The sequence below is a fragment of the Felis catus genome, chromosome B3 (genome assembly GCF_018350175.1).
Source record: "Felis catus isolate Fca126 chromosome B3, F.catus_Fca126_mat1.0, whole genome shotgun sequence".
NCBI classification, from domain to species: Eukaryota; Metazoa; Chordata; class Mammalia; order Carnivora; family Felidae; genus Felis; species Felis catus.
In genome coordinates this window covers 48086771-48101023 of record NC_058373.1, presented here as the reverse complement: position 1 = coordinate 48101023, position 14253 = coordinate 48086771, and the positions used below count along the sequence as shown (strand labels likewise).

The window sequence follows — 14253 nt, the reverse complement described above, 5'->3', positions numbered from 1 at the left end:
CTTTATTATTCTATTATTGAGTTATAAGTGTTCTTTTTATATTCTGAATAAAAGGTTTTTGTAAGATACACATACAGAATACTATTTCCCAGATTGTGGCTTGCATTTACATTTTCCTAACGGTGTTAGGAAATTGTTAGTTTTGATGAAACCCAATTTGCAACTTTTTCCTTTATGGATCATGTCTTTTTTACTGTACCAAAAAAATCTTCACCCTTCTCAAGGTCGTAAAGACTTCCTCCTCTGTTTTCTTCTAGAAATTTTGTAGTTTCATCCTTTTTGTTTGTCACACTTATTTTGAGTTAATCTTTGTATATAATGAGACAGAAAATAATAAACTGGAGGGTAGGGGAAATAGGAAGAGGTTGGTAATGGGTACAAAGTTCAGCCATAGGGCCTGAAGATCGAATGTAAAATGTGGTGATTAAAGTGAATAACACTGTATTATATAAGTGAAATTTGCTAAAAGTCCAACTTAAGTGCTCTCTTCAGAAAGAAATTAAAAAAATAATTATGTGAGGTGACAGATGTATTAACTAGATGGGAGAATCATTCCCCAAAATAAACATATATCAAATCACCATAATACTTTAAATATCTTACAAGTTTATATGTCAATTATACTTTAAGAAAACTGATAATAAAAGCCAGTTAACTTGAAAAACCTGAGGCAAGAGTGACCAAAAAAACAAATTACCAATATCAGGAATGAAACATGGGATAGCACTGGAGACCCTGCAGACATCAAAAGGATAATAAGGGAACAGTATGAATAATTCTACATACACGTTTGACAACTTAGACAAAATGGATCACTTTCTCAAACACAAGTCACTAATAGTAACCAAATATGAAATAAGATCATTTGAATTAACCTATAACTATTAAGGACACTGAATTAATAATTTAAAGCTCTCTATGGGGCGCCTGGGTGGCGCAGTCGGTTGAGCGTCCGACTTCAGCCAGGTCACGATCTCGCGGTCCGTGAGTTCCAGCCCCGCGTCGGGCTCTGGGCTGATGGCTCAGAGCCTGGAGCCTGTTTCCGATTCTGTGTCTCCCTCTCTCTCTGCCCCTCCCCCGTTCATGCTCTGTCTCTCTCTGTCCCAAAAATAAATAAACGTTGAAAAAAAAATTAAAAAATAATTTAAAGCTCTCAAAAATAAAACTCCAGGGCCAGATGGTTTCATTGGAAAAGACTACCAAACATTTTAACAAAGCATTAAAACCAATTTTACATAATCTTCCAGAAAACATAAGAGGAGGGAACACTTCTGCATTTATTTTATGAAGATCATAATACCCTGATACCAATATGAAAACAGAAAACTAAAAAGCAATATTCCTCATGAATATGGATGAAAACATCCTTAGCATAATATTAGAAAATAGAATCCAGCCATATATTAAAAGACTTATACACCAATGCAAAGTGGGATTTATTCCAGTGATCAGACTGGTTCAATATTCAAAAAAAAAATAAATGTAACCTGCCAAAGTAAAGAAAAAACACACAACCTTATCTATAGATATAAATAGATATCTATATAGATAGATATAGATATCTATATCTATAGATATAAAAAAGCATTTGACAAACTTCATATCTCTTCATGATAAAAATCTTCAGAAAATAGGGTTAGAAGAGAACTTCCTCAACTTAATAAAGAGCATCTATCTACAGAACTACAATTAACAAAATGCTTTCCCTGAAGATAGACAACAAAGAAAGCCGATATCTATCTCATCACTCTTACTCATCACAGTGGTAGACAATGCTAGAAGTTTTAGCCAGAACAGTAAGGCAAGAAAAAGAAATAAAAAGGATACAGGGGCGCCTGGGTGGCTCAGTCGGTTAAGCGTCCGACTTCAGCCAGGTCACGATCTCGCGGTCCGTGAGTTCGAGCCCCGCGTCGGGCTCTGGGCTGATGGCTCAGAGCCTGGAGCCTGTTTCCGATTCTGTGTCTCCCTCTCTCTCTGCCCCTCCCCCGTTCATGCTCTGTCTCTCTCTGTCCCAAAAATAAAGAAACGTTGAAAAAAAAAAAAAAGGATACAGATGAAAAAGAATTAAAACTGTCCCTATTCTCAGAAAACATAACTGGGTAGGTAAAAAAAAAAAAAAAAAAAAAAAGAAAGAAAGAAAAACAACTCCTACAGTACTAAATGAATACAGTAAAGTTGTGAGATACAAGATAAATATAAAAAAAGTGAATTCACTGGTAATGAGTCCGTGGACACTGAAATTAAAACTAAAATTCCATTTACAATTATGCAAAAAAAAGAAATACTTAAATATAAAAACAAAGCACATACAGGATTTGTACGATGAAAACTATGAAACACAAGAAAAAATACAAAGATGATCTAAATAAATGGAGAATTATACTATGTTCATGGACTGGTAGACTCAACAGTGAACACGTCAGTTCTCCCCAAACTGATACTTAGATTTAATGCAATTCCTCTCAAAATCCCGGAAGACTTACTTGTACTTAGAGACAAGATTATTCAAAAATATGTATGGAAAGGCTGGGGTGCCTGGGTGGCTCAGTCAGTTAAGTGTCCGACTTCGGCTCAGGTCATGATCTCGTGGTCTGAGTTCAAGCCCCGCGTTGGGCTCTGTGCTGACAGCTCAGAGCCTGGAGCCTGTTTCAGATTCCGTGTCTCCCTTTCTCTCTGACCCTCCCCCGTCCATGTTCTGTCTCTCTCTGTCTCAAAAATAAATAAACATTAAAAAAAATTTTTTTTAAATATGTATGGAAAGGCTAAAGCAAATTTGAAGCATTATATAGCTACAGTAACCAAAACTGTCTGGTATTGGTGGAGGGACAGATACATAGATCAACAGAACAAAATAGAGATCCCAGGAACAGATCCATACAAATATACTTAACTGTGTTTTAATAAAGTTGCAAAAGCAATTCAATGTAGGATAGAAAATCTTTTCAACAAATGATGTAGAGCAACTGAATATCTAAAAGCAAAAAACTTTGACCTAAGTTTCACATCCCACACAAAATATTAACTGAAAATAGATCACAGACTTAAATGGAAAAGGAAAAAAGTTTTAGGAAAAAAAGGAGAAATTCTTCAGGATCTAAGCAAAGACTTCCTAGAATTGATACCAAAGTATGATCTAAAAAAAATGAAATTAGCAAATTGGACCTCAGAGAAACTGAAAACATTTGCTTGGAAGACGACCCTGTTAAAAAGATAAAAAAAACAAGCTATAGACTAAGAGAAAATATATGAAACCCACATACCTGACAAATGACTAATATCTATAATACATAAAGAACTCTCAAAACTCTACGATAAATTAACAACACAATTAGAAAACTGGCCAATCATCTTGATTTGTGGTCAAGGTTTTTGATGTTGTTGAACACCATATCCTGTGGTTTTCTGACTACTTACTCTATATATTAATGAGAAGGGATACTGAAATCTTCAACTATAATTATGGATTTGTCTCTCTCTCCTTTCAGTTTTACTTCATGCATTTTAAAGCTTTATTTACGTTCATCCACCCTTTAGGACTATTATATCCTCTAGATGAATTTACCATGATTTCCAACACCACTTGCTTTTGATTAGTGTTTAGTATATCTCTCTCCATCCTTTTGTTTTTAAACTATATGTCTTCATATTTAAATTGTGTGTCTTATAGATAACACAGTTGAATCATACTTTCTATGCAGTTTGTGAACTGTTACCTAGGTATGACTTTTTTTATCCAGCCTGAAAATTTCTCTTTTAATTGCAGTGATTATGCTATTTACACATAATGTAATTATCAATATGGCTGGGTTTAAATCTACTGTTTTTCTACTGCTTCATCTCAAAATGATATTCTTCTCTATGTTAATCATTCTTTCCATTTCCAAAACTTACTTTTAGTTTCATCTTATGTATTTCAGCTTGTTCTTCCTGGTATAATTCTTGTCTCACTTGTTCCAAATCTTCACGTTGCCGCAGCATTTCTTCCAATTTCTGAGTCAGCTATTAAATTTTTAAAGAAACAAACATTAATAAGAAACAAATTCTATATCAAGTATTTCTGAATTTCTCCAATGTTAAAGAAGTGGCTATTTTAATACCATATTCTGAAGCTGCAGCCTTTTTTCCTCATTTTCTTGAACTTTTGCCATTCGATCTTCTTCTCTTTGTTGCTGCATGTTGGCAAACTCTATGATTTTTCTGTTTTCTTCTTCCATCTCCTCACGTTTCTTTTTTCTCCAGAGAGCCTGCTCTTTCTGAAACTCTTCTATGTACCTTCGAGTTACATTCATTTTTTCTAACTTTTGTTGTCTTTCCCTAAAAAAGCAATAGTTGAGTACAGTTTTATAGTACAAGAAATAATATAAATATAAAAATGTGTCATTTCCTTCAGTTGATAATGTGGGAAAAAACAGCCTTTCTATTTATAGTTTATTCATTCATTCATACCACAAACATTTTGAGTGTCCACTATGTACTGCTAAATATAATGACAGGTATGAATTTTCCAAGTAAAATACTACTTATACCTTTCCTCTAACCTATTAATGAAGTTTTATGCCTCTCACTTCAGAAAGGCACCAACCTGTTTACATAAGCCTAGCAGTACACTACACTTCAGTCGTCTAGCAAAGAAATGATCAGAAGACAAGTCCTCTGACACGATATGGGCACATTTAAGGAAAACAAAGGTTTAATCATTCTGTTACTTAATAAGCATTTGTTACCAGATAATTATCATGCTCACAAAGATAAACAGGAGTTGGACTCCGTTTATGTGATCGTAATACTTCCTGAGGACTTAGTATGTATTCAGCACTGTTCAGGTGCTTCTCCTCTTCACAACAAGCCTGACATAAATCTCATCTCAATTTTTAGGCATGTAAAGAAACTGGGATAAACTTACAATTGATCTTCTTCATAGATTTTCCTAACAATTTCATCAATCATGAGTTTCTCTTTCAGTAACTGCTCATAAGCTTCCTGCTTTTTCCTTTCTTGTTCCTCAAGTTGTTTCTCCAAGTCAAGATAATACTGTGCTTTTACTTTATTCCGTTTGTTCTCTGCAGCATTCTCTTCCTTTATTGCTCTCTCGTGTTCTTCCATCATGATTTTGGCTATTTCAGCATCACGTTTCTGTTATGAAAACAAAATTCATCTTTCTAATTTCAAATGTGAGTGCAGTATGATAGAATATTTCAAAACTGGTGAAATTGAATATTATAAAGTATACTGCATAAAATATTTTCATCTGTCCAGGTAAATGCAAAGGTAAGTCACCGTTACTTGAAGGGTTTGAATGATGAGTCAAACCCTAAAGATGCTTTCCCATTCCTTCAAGTAGATTTCAAGGAAATACAAGATAAGTGTAACTAATAACTCCACGTGTGAGAAAATTAGAAAACTCCGCATTTGAAAAACAGCAAAACTTTGAAAAAATTATAAGTACTTTATTAATAACCGTTTTTTTTAAAAAAAAAAAGCAGTAGTAATCTTTTCCTTTTATTTAAAAGTCACGTAGGCAATTTTTAGCTCCATTATGTATCAGCTGCCCTTTACAGTAAGGATTGTACTCTTTTTCAGACAAGTCTCCTATTAACCAGCTCTGAGCAACTCTGAAGTTTCTCTCAGCCTAAACTTTCTTTCTTGCCACCAGCCTTTGAAGTCTCTGTCTCATTTATTAAATGCCCTTTATAATCACTTTAACTTAAAAGAGTCACATATATCATTGTGCCTGTTTTCTGTAGCTTTTAATTCACTCATTCAAGACCATACCCTGAGTTAGAGACAATCTTACTTCTTAACTAGGTTAAACCTCTTATTTGTTTTCAGCATTTTGAAATCACTTAACAAAATAAGTTGTAAATTAAATATATTGAGGCAATTTTTATTACCCTTGACCATTATGATCACATACCAAATAGCATCAAATAGACAAGAAAAGATTAAAATGCGAATGTGAATGCCATTCCTAATCTAATTGAGGCTTTTAACATATACACTATGAATATGACTTGACCAAAATTCTTTCTCTTCTACTTTCTTAGCACGTGTTGTATTGGGTTCTTTAAAAAAATGTGAAATGACAAAAACATTTCTGTACACACTGCCACACACTTAATAGACATACAATGTTCTCATTTCACAGATTTAAGAAGACTAAAGCTCAGACAGACAGAGCCCATATTGGCACCTAGGTATCTCGACACCTAGTCAAGTTTTAGGACTATTTGGCTTTAATTTTTGTGGACTCACTTTATTTAGAAAATAGTGTCAATTCTTTCAGGAGTCAGACTTAAATGTACAACTACCTGGAAAAACTTCAATGATCAGAATAAAACTGCAAACTACTGGTCAAAGAGTACACTGTTTATGTTCTACTTTATTTTTGTTTTTAATTTTATTTATTTTGAGAGAGAAAGAAAGAGAGAACACGAGGGGAGGAGGAGAGAGGGAGAGAGAAAATCTCACAAAGATGTGGGGTTGATCTCACGAAGCATGAGATCATGACCTAAGCCAAAATCAAGAGTTGGACCAACTCTTAGCTCAGCTTAACCAACTGAGCCACCCAGTTGCCCCAGTTCCACTTTATTTTTGAAAGGGTAGAAAAGAACTACATGGCTTAGGAAATGAGGTCTCCTCATGATCTCCAACCACCTGCCACGCGAAAGGCAATCCCAGTTAACAGCATGCTGTGCAACCCTTCAGACTTTTCCTATACTAACACACAGGCATGCACATCACTGTGGCCAGCATCTATTCTTATGAGATGCCTATGTTGCATTGTGCTGGTTAAGTATTTTGATATTATTCCTCTAATTGTATGTGTGCATCAACATATATGTGTTGATATATATACACATATGTTAATATACAGTTTTTAAAAAATAAAGACGGTCTGTGATGTGTATTTCTCTCCAACTTGATTTTTCTGCAACTTGTTTTTTTTCTTTTTACCCTAAAATATAACTTTAAAAGCCACAACATGAGAGATGTGGATAGAGTTCCTTCGGGCAAGATGGCGGCTTAGGAGGACGCTGGGCTCACCGCACGTCCTGCTGATCACTTAGATTCCACCTACACCTGCCTAAATAACGCAGAAAACCGCCAGACGATTAGCAGAACGGAGTCGCTGGAGCCAAACGCAGACGAGAGGCCCACGGAAGAGGGTAGGAAGGGCGGCGAGGCGGTGCGCGCTCCACGGACTGGCGGGAGGGAGCCGGGGCGGAGGGGCGGCTTGCCGGCCAAGCAGAGCCCCCGAGTCTGGCTGGCAAAAGTGGAGGGACCTGACGGACTGTGTTCCCACAACAAGCGCGACTTAGTGTCTGGGAGGTCATAAGTTAACAGCTCTGCTCGGAAAGCGGGAAGGCTGGAGGACAAAGGGAGGGAGAGCTGCTGAGCCCCCGGAGGACAGAGCTCAGTTTGGTGGGGAACAAAGGCGCTCGCCAGCGCCATCTCCCCCGCCCATCCCCCAGCCAAAATCCCAAAGAGAACCAGTTCCTGCCGGGGAACTTGCTCGCTCCACGCAAACACCCAACTCTGTGCTTCTGCGGAGCCAAACCTCCGGCAGCGGATCTGACTCCCTGCCGCTGGCACAGGGCCCCTCCTGAAGTGGATCACCTAAGGAGAAGCGAGCTAAGCCTGCCCCTCCTGCCCCCGTGCACCTTGCCTACCCACCCCAGCTAATACGCCAGATCCCCAGCATCACAAGCCTGGCAGTGTACAAGTAGCCCAGACGGGCCATGCCACCCCACAGTGAATCCCGCCCCTAGGAGAGGGGAAGAGAAGGCACACACCAGTCTGACTGTGGCCCCAGCGGTGGACTGGGGGCAGACATCAGGTCTGACTGCGGCCCCACCCACCGACTCCAGTTATACATCACAGCACAGGGGAAGTGCCCTGCAGGTCCTCACCACGCCAGGGACTATCCAAAATGACCAGCGGAAGAATTCCCCTCAGAAGAATCTCCAGGAAATAACAACAGCTAATGAGCTGATCAAAAAGGATTTAAATAATATAACAGAAAGTGAATTTAGAATAATAGTCATCAAATTAATCGCTGGGCTTGAAAACAGTATAGAGGACAGCAGAGAATCTCTTGCTACAGAGATCAAGGGACTAAGGAACAGTCACGAGGAGCTGAAAAACGCTTTAAACGAAATGCATAACAAAATGGAAACCACCACAGCTCGGCTTGAAGAGGCAGAGGAGAGAATAGGTGAACTAGAAGATAAAGTTATGGAAAAAGAGGAAGCTGAGAAAAAGAGAGATAAAAAAATCCAGGAGTATGAGGGGAAAATTAGAGAACTAAGTGATACACTAAAAAGAAATAATATACGCATAATTGGTATCCCAGAGGAGGAAGAGAGAGGGAAAGGTGCTGAAGGGGTACTTGAAGAAATAATAGCTGAGAACTTCCCTGAACTGGGGAAGGAAAAAGGCATTGAAATCCAAGAGGCACAGAGAACTCCCTTCAGACGTAACTTGAATCGATCTTCTGCACGACATATCATAGTGAAACTGGCAAAATACAAGGATAAAGAGAAAATTCTGAAAGCAGCAAGGGGTAAACGTGCCCTCACATATAAAGGGAGACCTATAAGACTCGTGACTGATCTCTCTTTTGAAACTTGGCAGGCCAGAAAGAATTGGCACGAGATTTTCAGGGTGCTAGACAGAAAAAATATGCAGCCGAGAATCCTTTATCCAGCAAGTCTGTCATTTAGAATAGAAGGAGAGATAAAGGTCTTCCCAAACAAACAAAAACTGAAGGAATTCGTCACCACTAAACCAGCCCTACAAGAGATCCTAAGGGGGACCCTGTGAGACAAAGTCCCAGAGACATCACTACAAGCATAAGACATACAGACATCACAATGACTCTCAACCCGTATCTTTCTATAATAACACTGAATGTAAATGGATTAAATGCGCCAACCAAAAGACATAGGGTATCAGAATGGATAAAAAAACAAGACCCATCTATTTGCTGTCTACAAGAGACTCATTTTAGACCTGAGGACACCTTTAGATTGAGAGTGAGGGGATGGAGAACTATTTATCATGCGACTGGAAGCCAAAAGAAAGCTGGAGTAGCCATACTTATATCAGACAAACTAGACTTTAAATTAAAGGCTGTAACAAGAGATGAAGAAGGACATTATATAATAGTTACAGGGTCTATCCATCAGGAAGAGCTAACAATTATAAATGTCTATGCGCCGAATACCGGAGCCCCCAAATATATAAAACAATTACTCATAAACATAAGCAACCTTATTGATAAGAATGTGGTCATTGCAGGGGACTTTAACACCCACTTACAGAAATGGATAGATCATCTAGACACACGGTCAATAAAGAAACAAGGGCCCTCAATGATATATTGGATCAGATGGACTTGACAGATATATTTAGAACTCTGCATCCCAAAGCAACAGAATATACTTTCTTCTCGAGTGCACATGGAACATTCTCCAAAATAGATCATATACTGGGTCACAAAACAGCCCTTCATAAGTTTACAAGAATTGAAATTATACCATGCATACTTTCAGACCACAAGGCTATGAAGCTTGAAATCAACCACAGAAAAAAGTCTGGAAAACCTCCAAAAGCATGGAGGTTAAAGAACACCCTACTAACGAATGAGTGGGTCAACCAGGCAATTAGAGAAGAAATTAAAAAATATATGGAAACAAACGAAAATGAAAATACAACAATCCAAACGCTTTGGGACGCAGCGAAGGCAGTCCTGAGAGGAAAATACATTGCAATCCAGGCCTATCTCAAGAAACAAGAAAAATCCCAAATACAAAATCTAACAGCACACCTAAAGGAACTAGAAGCAGAACAGCAAAGACAGCCTAAACCCAGCAGAAGAAGAGAAATAATAAAGATCAGAGCAGAAATAAACAATATAGAATCTAAAAAAACTGTAGAGCAGATCAACGAAACCAAGAGTTGGTTTTTTGAAAAAATAAACAAAATTGACAAACCTCTAGCCAGGCTTCTCAAAAAGAAAAGGGAGATGACCCAAATAGATAAAATCATGAATGAAAATGGAATTATGACAACCAATCCCTCAGAGATACGAACAATTATCAGGGAATACTATGAAAAATTATATGCCAACAAATTGGACGACCTGGAAGAAATGGACAAATTCCTGAACACCCACACTCTTCCAAAACTCAATCAGGAGGAAATAGAAAGCTTGAACAGACCCATAACCAGCGAAGAAATTGAATCGGTTATCAAAAATCTCCCAACAAATAAGAGTCCAGGACCAGATGGCTTCCCAGGGGAGTTCTACCAGACGTTTAAAGCAGAGATAATACCTATCCTTCTCAAGCTATTCCAAGAAATAGAAAGGGAAGGAAAACTTCCAGACTCATTCTATAAAGCCAGTATTACTTTCATTCCTAAACCAGACAGAGACCCAGTAAAAAAAGAGAACTACAGGCCAATATCCCTGATGAATATGGATGCAAAAATTCTCAATAAGATACTAGCAAATCGAATTCAACGGCATATAAAAACAATTATTCACCATGATCAAGTGGGATTCATTCCTGGGATGCAGGGCTGGTTCAACATTCGCAAATCAATCAACGTGATACATCACATTAACAAAAAAAAGAGAAGAACCATATGATCCTGTCAATCGATGCAGAAAAGGCCTTTGACAAAATCCAGCACCCTTTCTTAATAAAAACCCTTGAGAAAGTCGGGATAGAAGGAACATACTTAAAGATCATAAAAGCCATTTATGAAAAGCCCACAGCTAACATCATCCTCAACAGGGAAAAACTGAGAGCTTTTTCCCTGAGATCAGGAACACGACAAGGATGCCCACTCTCACCGCTGCTGTTTAACATACTGCTGGAAGTTCTAGCATCAGCAATCAGACAACAAAAGGAAATCAAAGGCATCAAAATTGGCAAAGATGAAGTCAAGCTTTCGCTTTTTGTAGATGACATGATATTATACATGGAAAATCCGATAGACTCCACCAAAAGTCTGCTAGAACTGATACAGGAATTCAGCAAAGTTGCAGGATACAAAATCAATGTACAGAAATCAGTTGCATTCTTATACACTAAAAATGAAGCAACAGAAAGACAAATAAAGAAACTGATCCCATTCACAATTGCACCAAGAAGCATAAAATACCTAGGAATAAATCTAACCAAAGATGTAAAGGATCTGTATGCTGAAAACTATAGAAAGCTTATGAAGGAAATTGAAGAAGATTTAAAGAACTGGAAAGACATTCCCTGCTCATGGATTGGAAAAATAAATATTGTCAAAATGTCAATACTACCCAAAGCTATCTACACATTCAATGCAATCCCAATCAAAATTGCACCAGCATTCTTCTCGAAACTAGAACAAGCAATCCTAAAATTCATATGGAACCACAAAAGGCCCTGAATAGCCAAAGGAATTTTGAAGAAGAAGACCAAAGCAGGAGGCATCACAATCCCAGACTTTAGCCTCTACTACAAAGCTGTCATCATCAAGACAGCATGGTATTGGCACAAAAACAGACACATAGACCAGTGGAACAGAATAGAAACCCCAGAACTAGACCCACAAACGTATGGCCAACTCATCTTTGCCAAAGCAGGAAAGAACATCCAATGGAAAAAAGACAGCCTCTTTAACAAATGGTGCTGGGAGAACTGGACAGCAACATGCAGAAGGTTGAAACTAGACCACTTTCTCACACCATTCACAAAAATAAACTCAAAATGGATAAAGGACCTAAATGTGAGACAGGAAACCATCAAAACCTTAGAGGAGAAAGCAGGAAAAGACCTCTCTGACCTCAGCCGTAGCAATCTCTTACTCGACACATCCCCAAAGGCAAGGGAATTAAAAGCAAAAGTGAATTACTGGGACCTTATGAAGATAAAAAGCTTCTGCACAGCAAAGGAAACAACCAACAAAACGAAAAGGCAACCAACGGAATGGGAAAAGATATTCGCAAATGACATATCGGACAAAGGGCTAGTATCCAAAATCTATCAAGAGCTCACCAAACTCCACACCCGAAAAACAAATAACCCAGTGAAGAAATGGGCAGAAAACATGAATAGACACTTCTCTAAAGAAGACATCTGGATGGCCAACAGGCACATGAAAAGATGTTCAGCGTCGCTCCTTATCAGGGAAATACAAATCAAAACCACACTCAGGTATCACCTCACGCCAGTCAGAGTGGCCAAAATGAACAAATCAGAAGACTATAGATGCTGGAGAGGATGTGGAGAAACGGGAACCCTCTTGCACTGTTGGTGGGAATGCAAATTGGTGCAGCCGCTCTGGAAAGCAGTGTGGAGGTTCCTCAGAAAATTAAAAATAGACCTACCCTATGACCCAGCAATAGCACTGCTAGGAATTTATCCAAGGGATACAGGAGTACTGATGCATAGGGCCACTTGTACCCCAATGTTCATAGCAGCACTCTCAACAACAGCCAAATTATGGAAAGAGCCTAAATGTCCATCAACTGATGAATGGATAAAGAAATTGTGGTTCATATACACAATGGAATATTACATGGCAATGAGAAAAAATGAAATATGGCCTTTTGTAGCAACGTGGATGGAACTGGAGAGTGTGATGCTAAGTGAAATAAGCCATACAGAGAAAGACAGATACCATATGGTCTCACTCTTATGTGGATCCTGAGAAACTTAACAGGAACCCATGGGGGAGGGGAAGAAAAAAAAAAAAAAGAGGTTAGATTGGGAGAGAGCCAGAGCATAACAGACTGTTAAAAACTGAGAACAAACTGAGGGTTGATGGGGGGTGGGAGGGAGGAGAGAGTGGGTGATGGGTATTGAGGAGGGCACCTTTTGGGACGAGCACTGGGTGTTGTATGGAAACCAATTTGTCAATAAATTTCATATAAAAATAAATAAATAAATAAAAGCCACAACATTTACCTCTACCTCTTCTCTTTAATAACTTATAATCCTTGAAAGGGATCCAAGAGAGAGGAAACTCTACAACCAAAATGCTCTATGCATTAATAGAGAAACGAGAGAAAAGAACTTACAAGATTGTGTACTATTGCAATCAGACCTTTTCATCTATGTCTAGCCTTTCCAGGGGACCATGAGGGCTCAAGTGATGGTGTGCACGCTGCTTTTCAGAATTAACTCAATAAACCCTATTTTACATTTACTGTAGCACCACTAGTGAGTGTGTCTAAAACTCCTTTGCCCAAGAGTAACTCTTGCCCTGAATCTGGCAGTATGTCAGGAGTTAGAAAAGGGAATAAACATAGAGGAAAAAGATAAAGAGATAGCTACTTACAAAACACGAAAGTTTCCTGCTTAAAATTATAAAATACTTCACTTTTTAAAACATTTAACAAATGCAAAACCTAGTAACATTCTAAAATGAATTGATCATACTAACAACTTGTACTGTATTGGTTTGTCAAAGAATTATCAGTCAGAGACCACAAAGAATGCTCAGACTTACTGAGTATAGCTATTCATTCTACACAGCAACCACATTCTTTGTGTCTCTGAAAGGCTCTAATATTAAATTAAACAAGGCTCACTATTGAATTATTTCTGAGTTTCTATACCTAAGGATCTGAAAAGCATAAAAGTATTTAAGAAATCTAGCAGTGTAAATTCTTCATAGTATGTAGCAATTTTCAAAAAATTGGTCTATTGTTGATTTTCTAAATGAAGCTAAAAATATAGAAAACATAATGACCAGAAACATGATTACCATTTGCTCATGTTTAATGGCATCCTTCTCTGCAATCTGAGCTGCCCTTTCTTTATTCATGTAAGCTGCTTTTAATTTCTTCTCCAATTCTCTGAGCTCAATACTGTTTAAAAAAAAAAAGACAGAAATTTAAAATTGAGGACCACATTTTCATCTTAAAAATCTGTACCTGAAATTTAAAATAATTTTTTTCTAAATGTATATTTATATTAAATATCTTGAAAGTAATACTCTTTTCTCTCTTCATCCAAAGAAAAATCAGAATGAAAATGAGGCATTATAATTAATTTTCCAGACAAAACAACTGTTTTATTTCCAATAATCATCACTAAAAATCTTTTTGCCAGTGCCTGACTCAGAGAAGATGCTTTAGCAATATTGGTTAAAATTTCTGTCCAGCTACTGACACTATTGAGCTACAAGAACTATAGTGGACGGGTTGTAAACACTCTGAAAGCCATGACTATTTTTTGATGATTAATGATGGAGAGGAATGAC

At 37.7% G+C, this 14253-nt stretch overlaps 1 protein-coding gene across 2 annotated transcripts in view; it reads right to left on the bottom strand.

Moving 5' to 3' along the window:
* The window catches only part of MNS1 (meiosis specific nuclear structural 1), a 54090-nt gene that overhangs the window by 13675 nt on the left and 26162 nt on the right, over window positions 1-14253 (bottom strand). For both annotated transcript variants that reach the window (XM_023255319.2, XM_023255320.2), the window contains exons 4-7: window positions 13756-13858; window positions 4904-5133; window positions 4098-4314; window positions 3892-3999 (exon numbers count right to left, since the gene is read on the bottom strand). In XM_023255319.2, the coding sequence (XP_023111087.1) occupies window positions 3892-3999; window positions 4098-4314; window positions 4904-5133; window positions 13756-13858 (658 nt within the window). The remainder of the gene's footprint in view (window positions 1-3891; window positions 4000-4097; window positions 4315-4903; window positions 5134-13755; window positions 13859-14253) is intronic.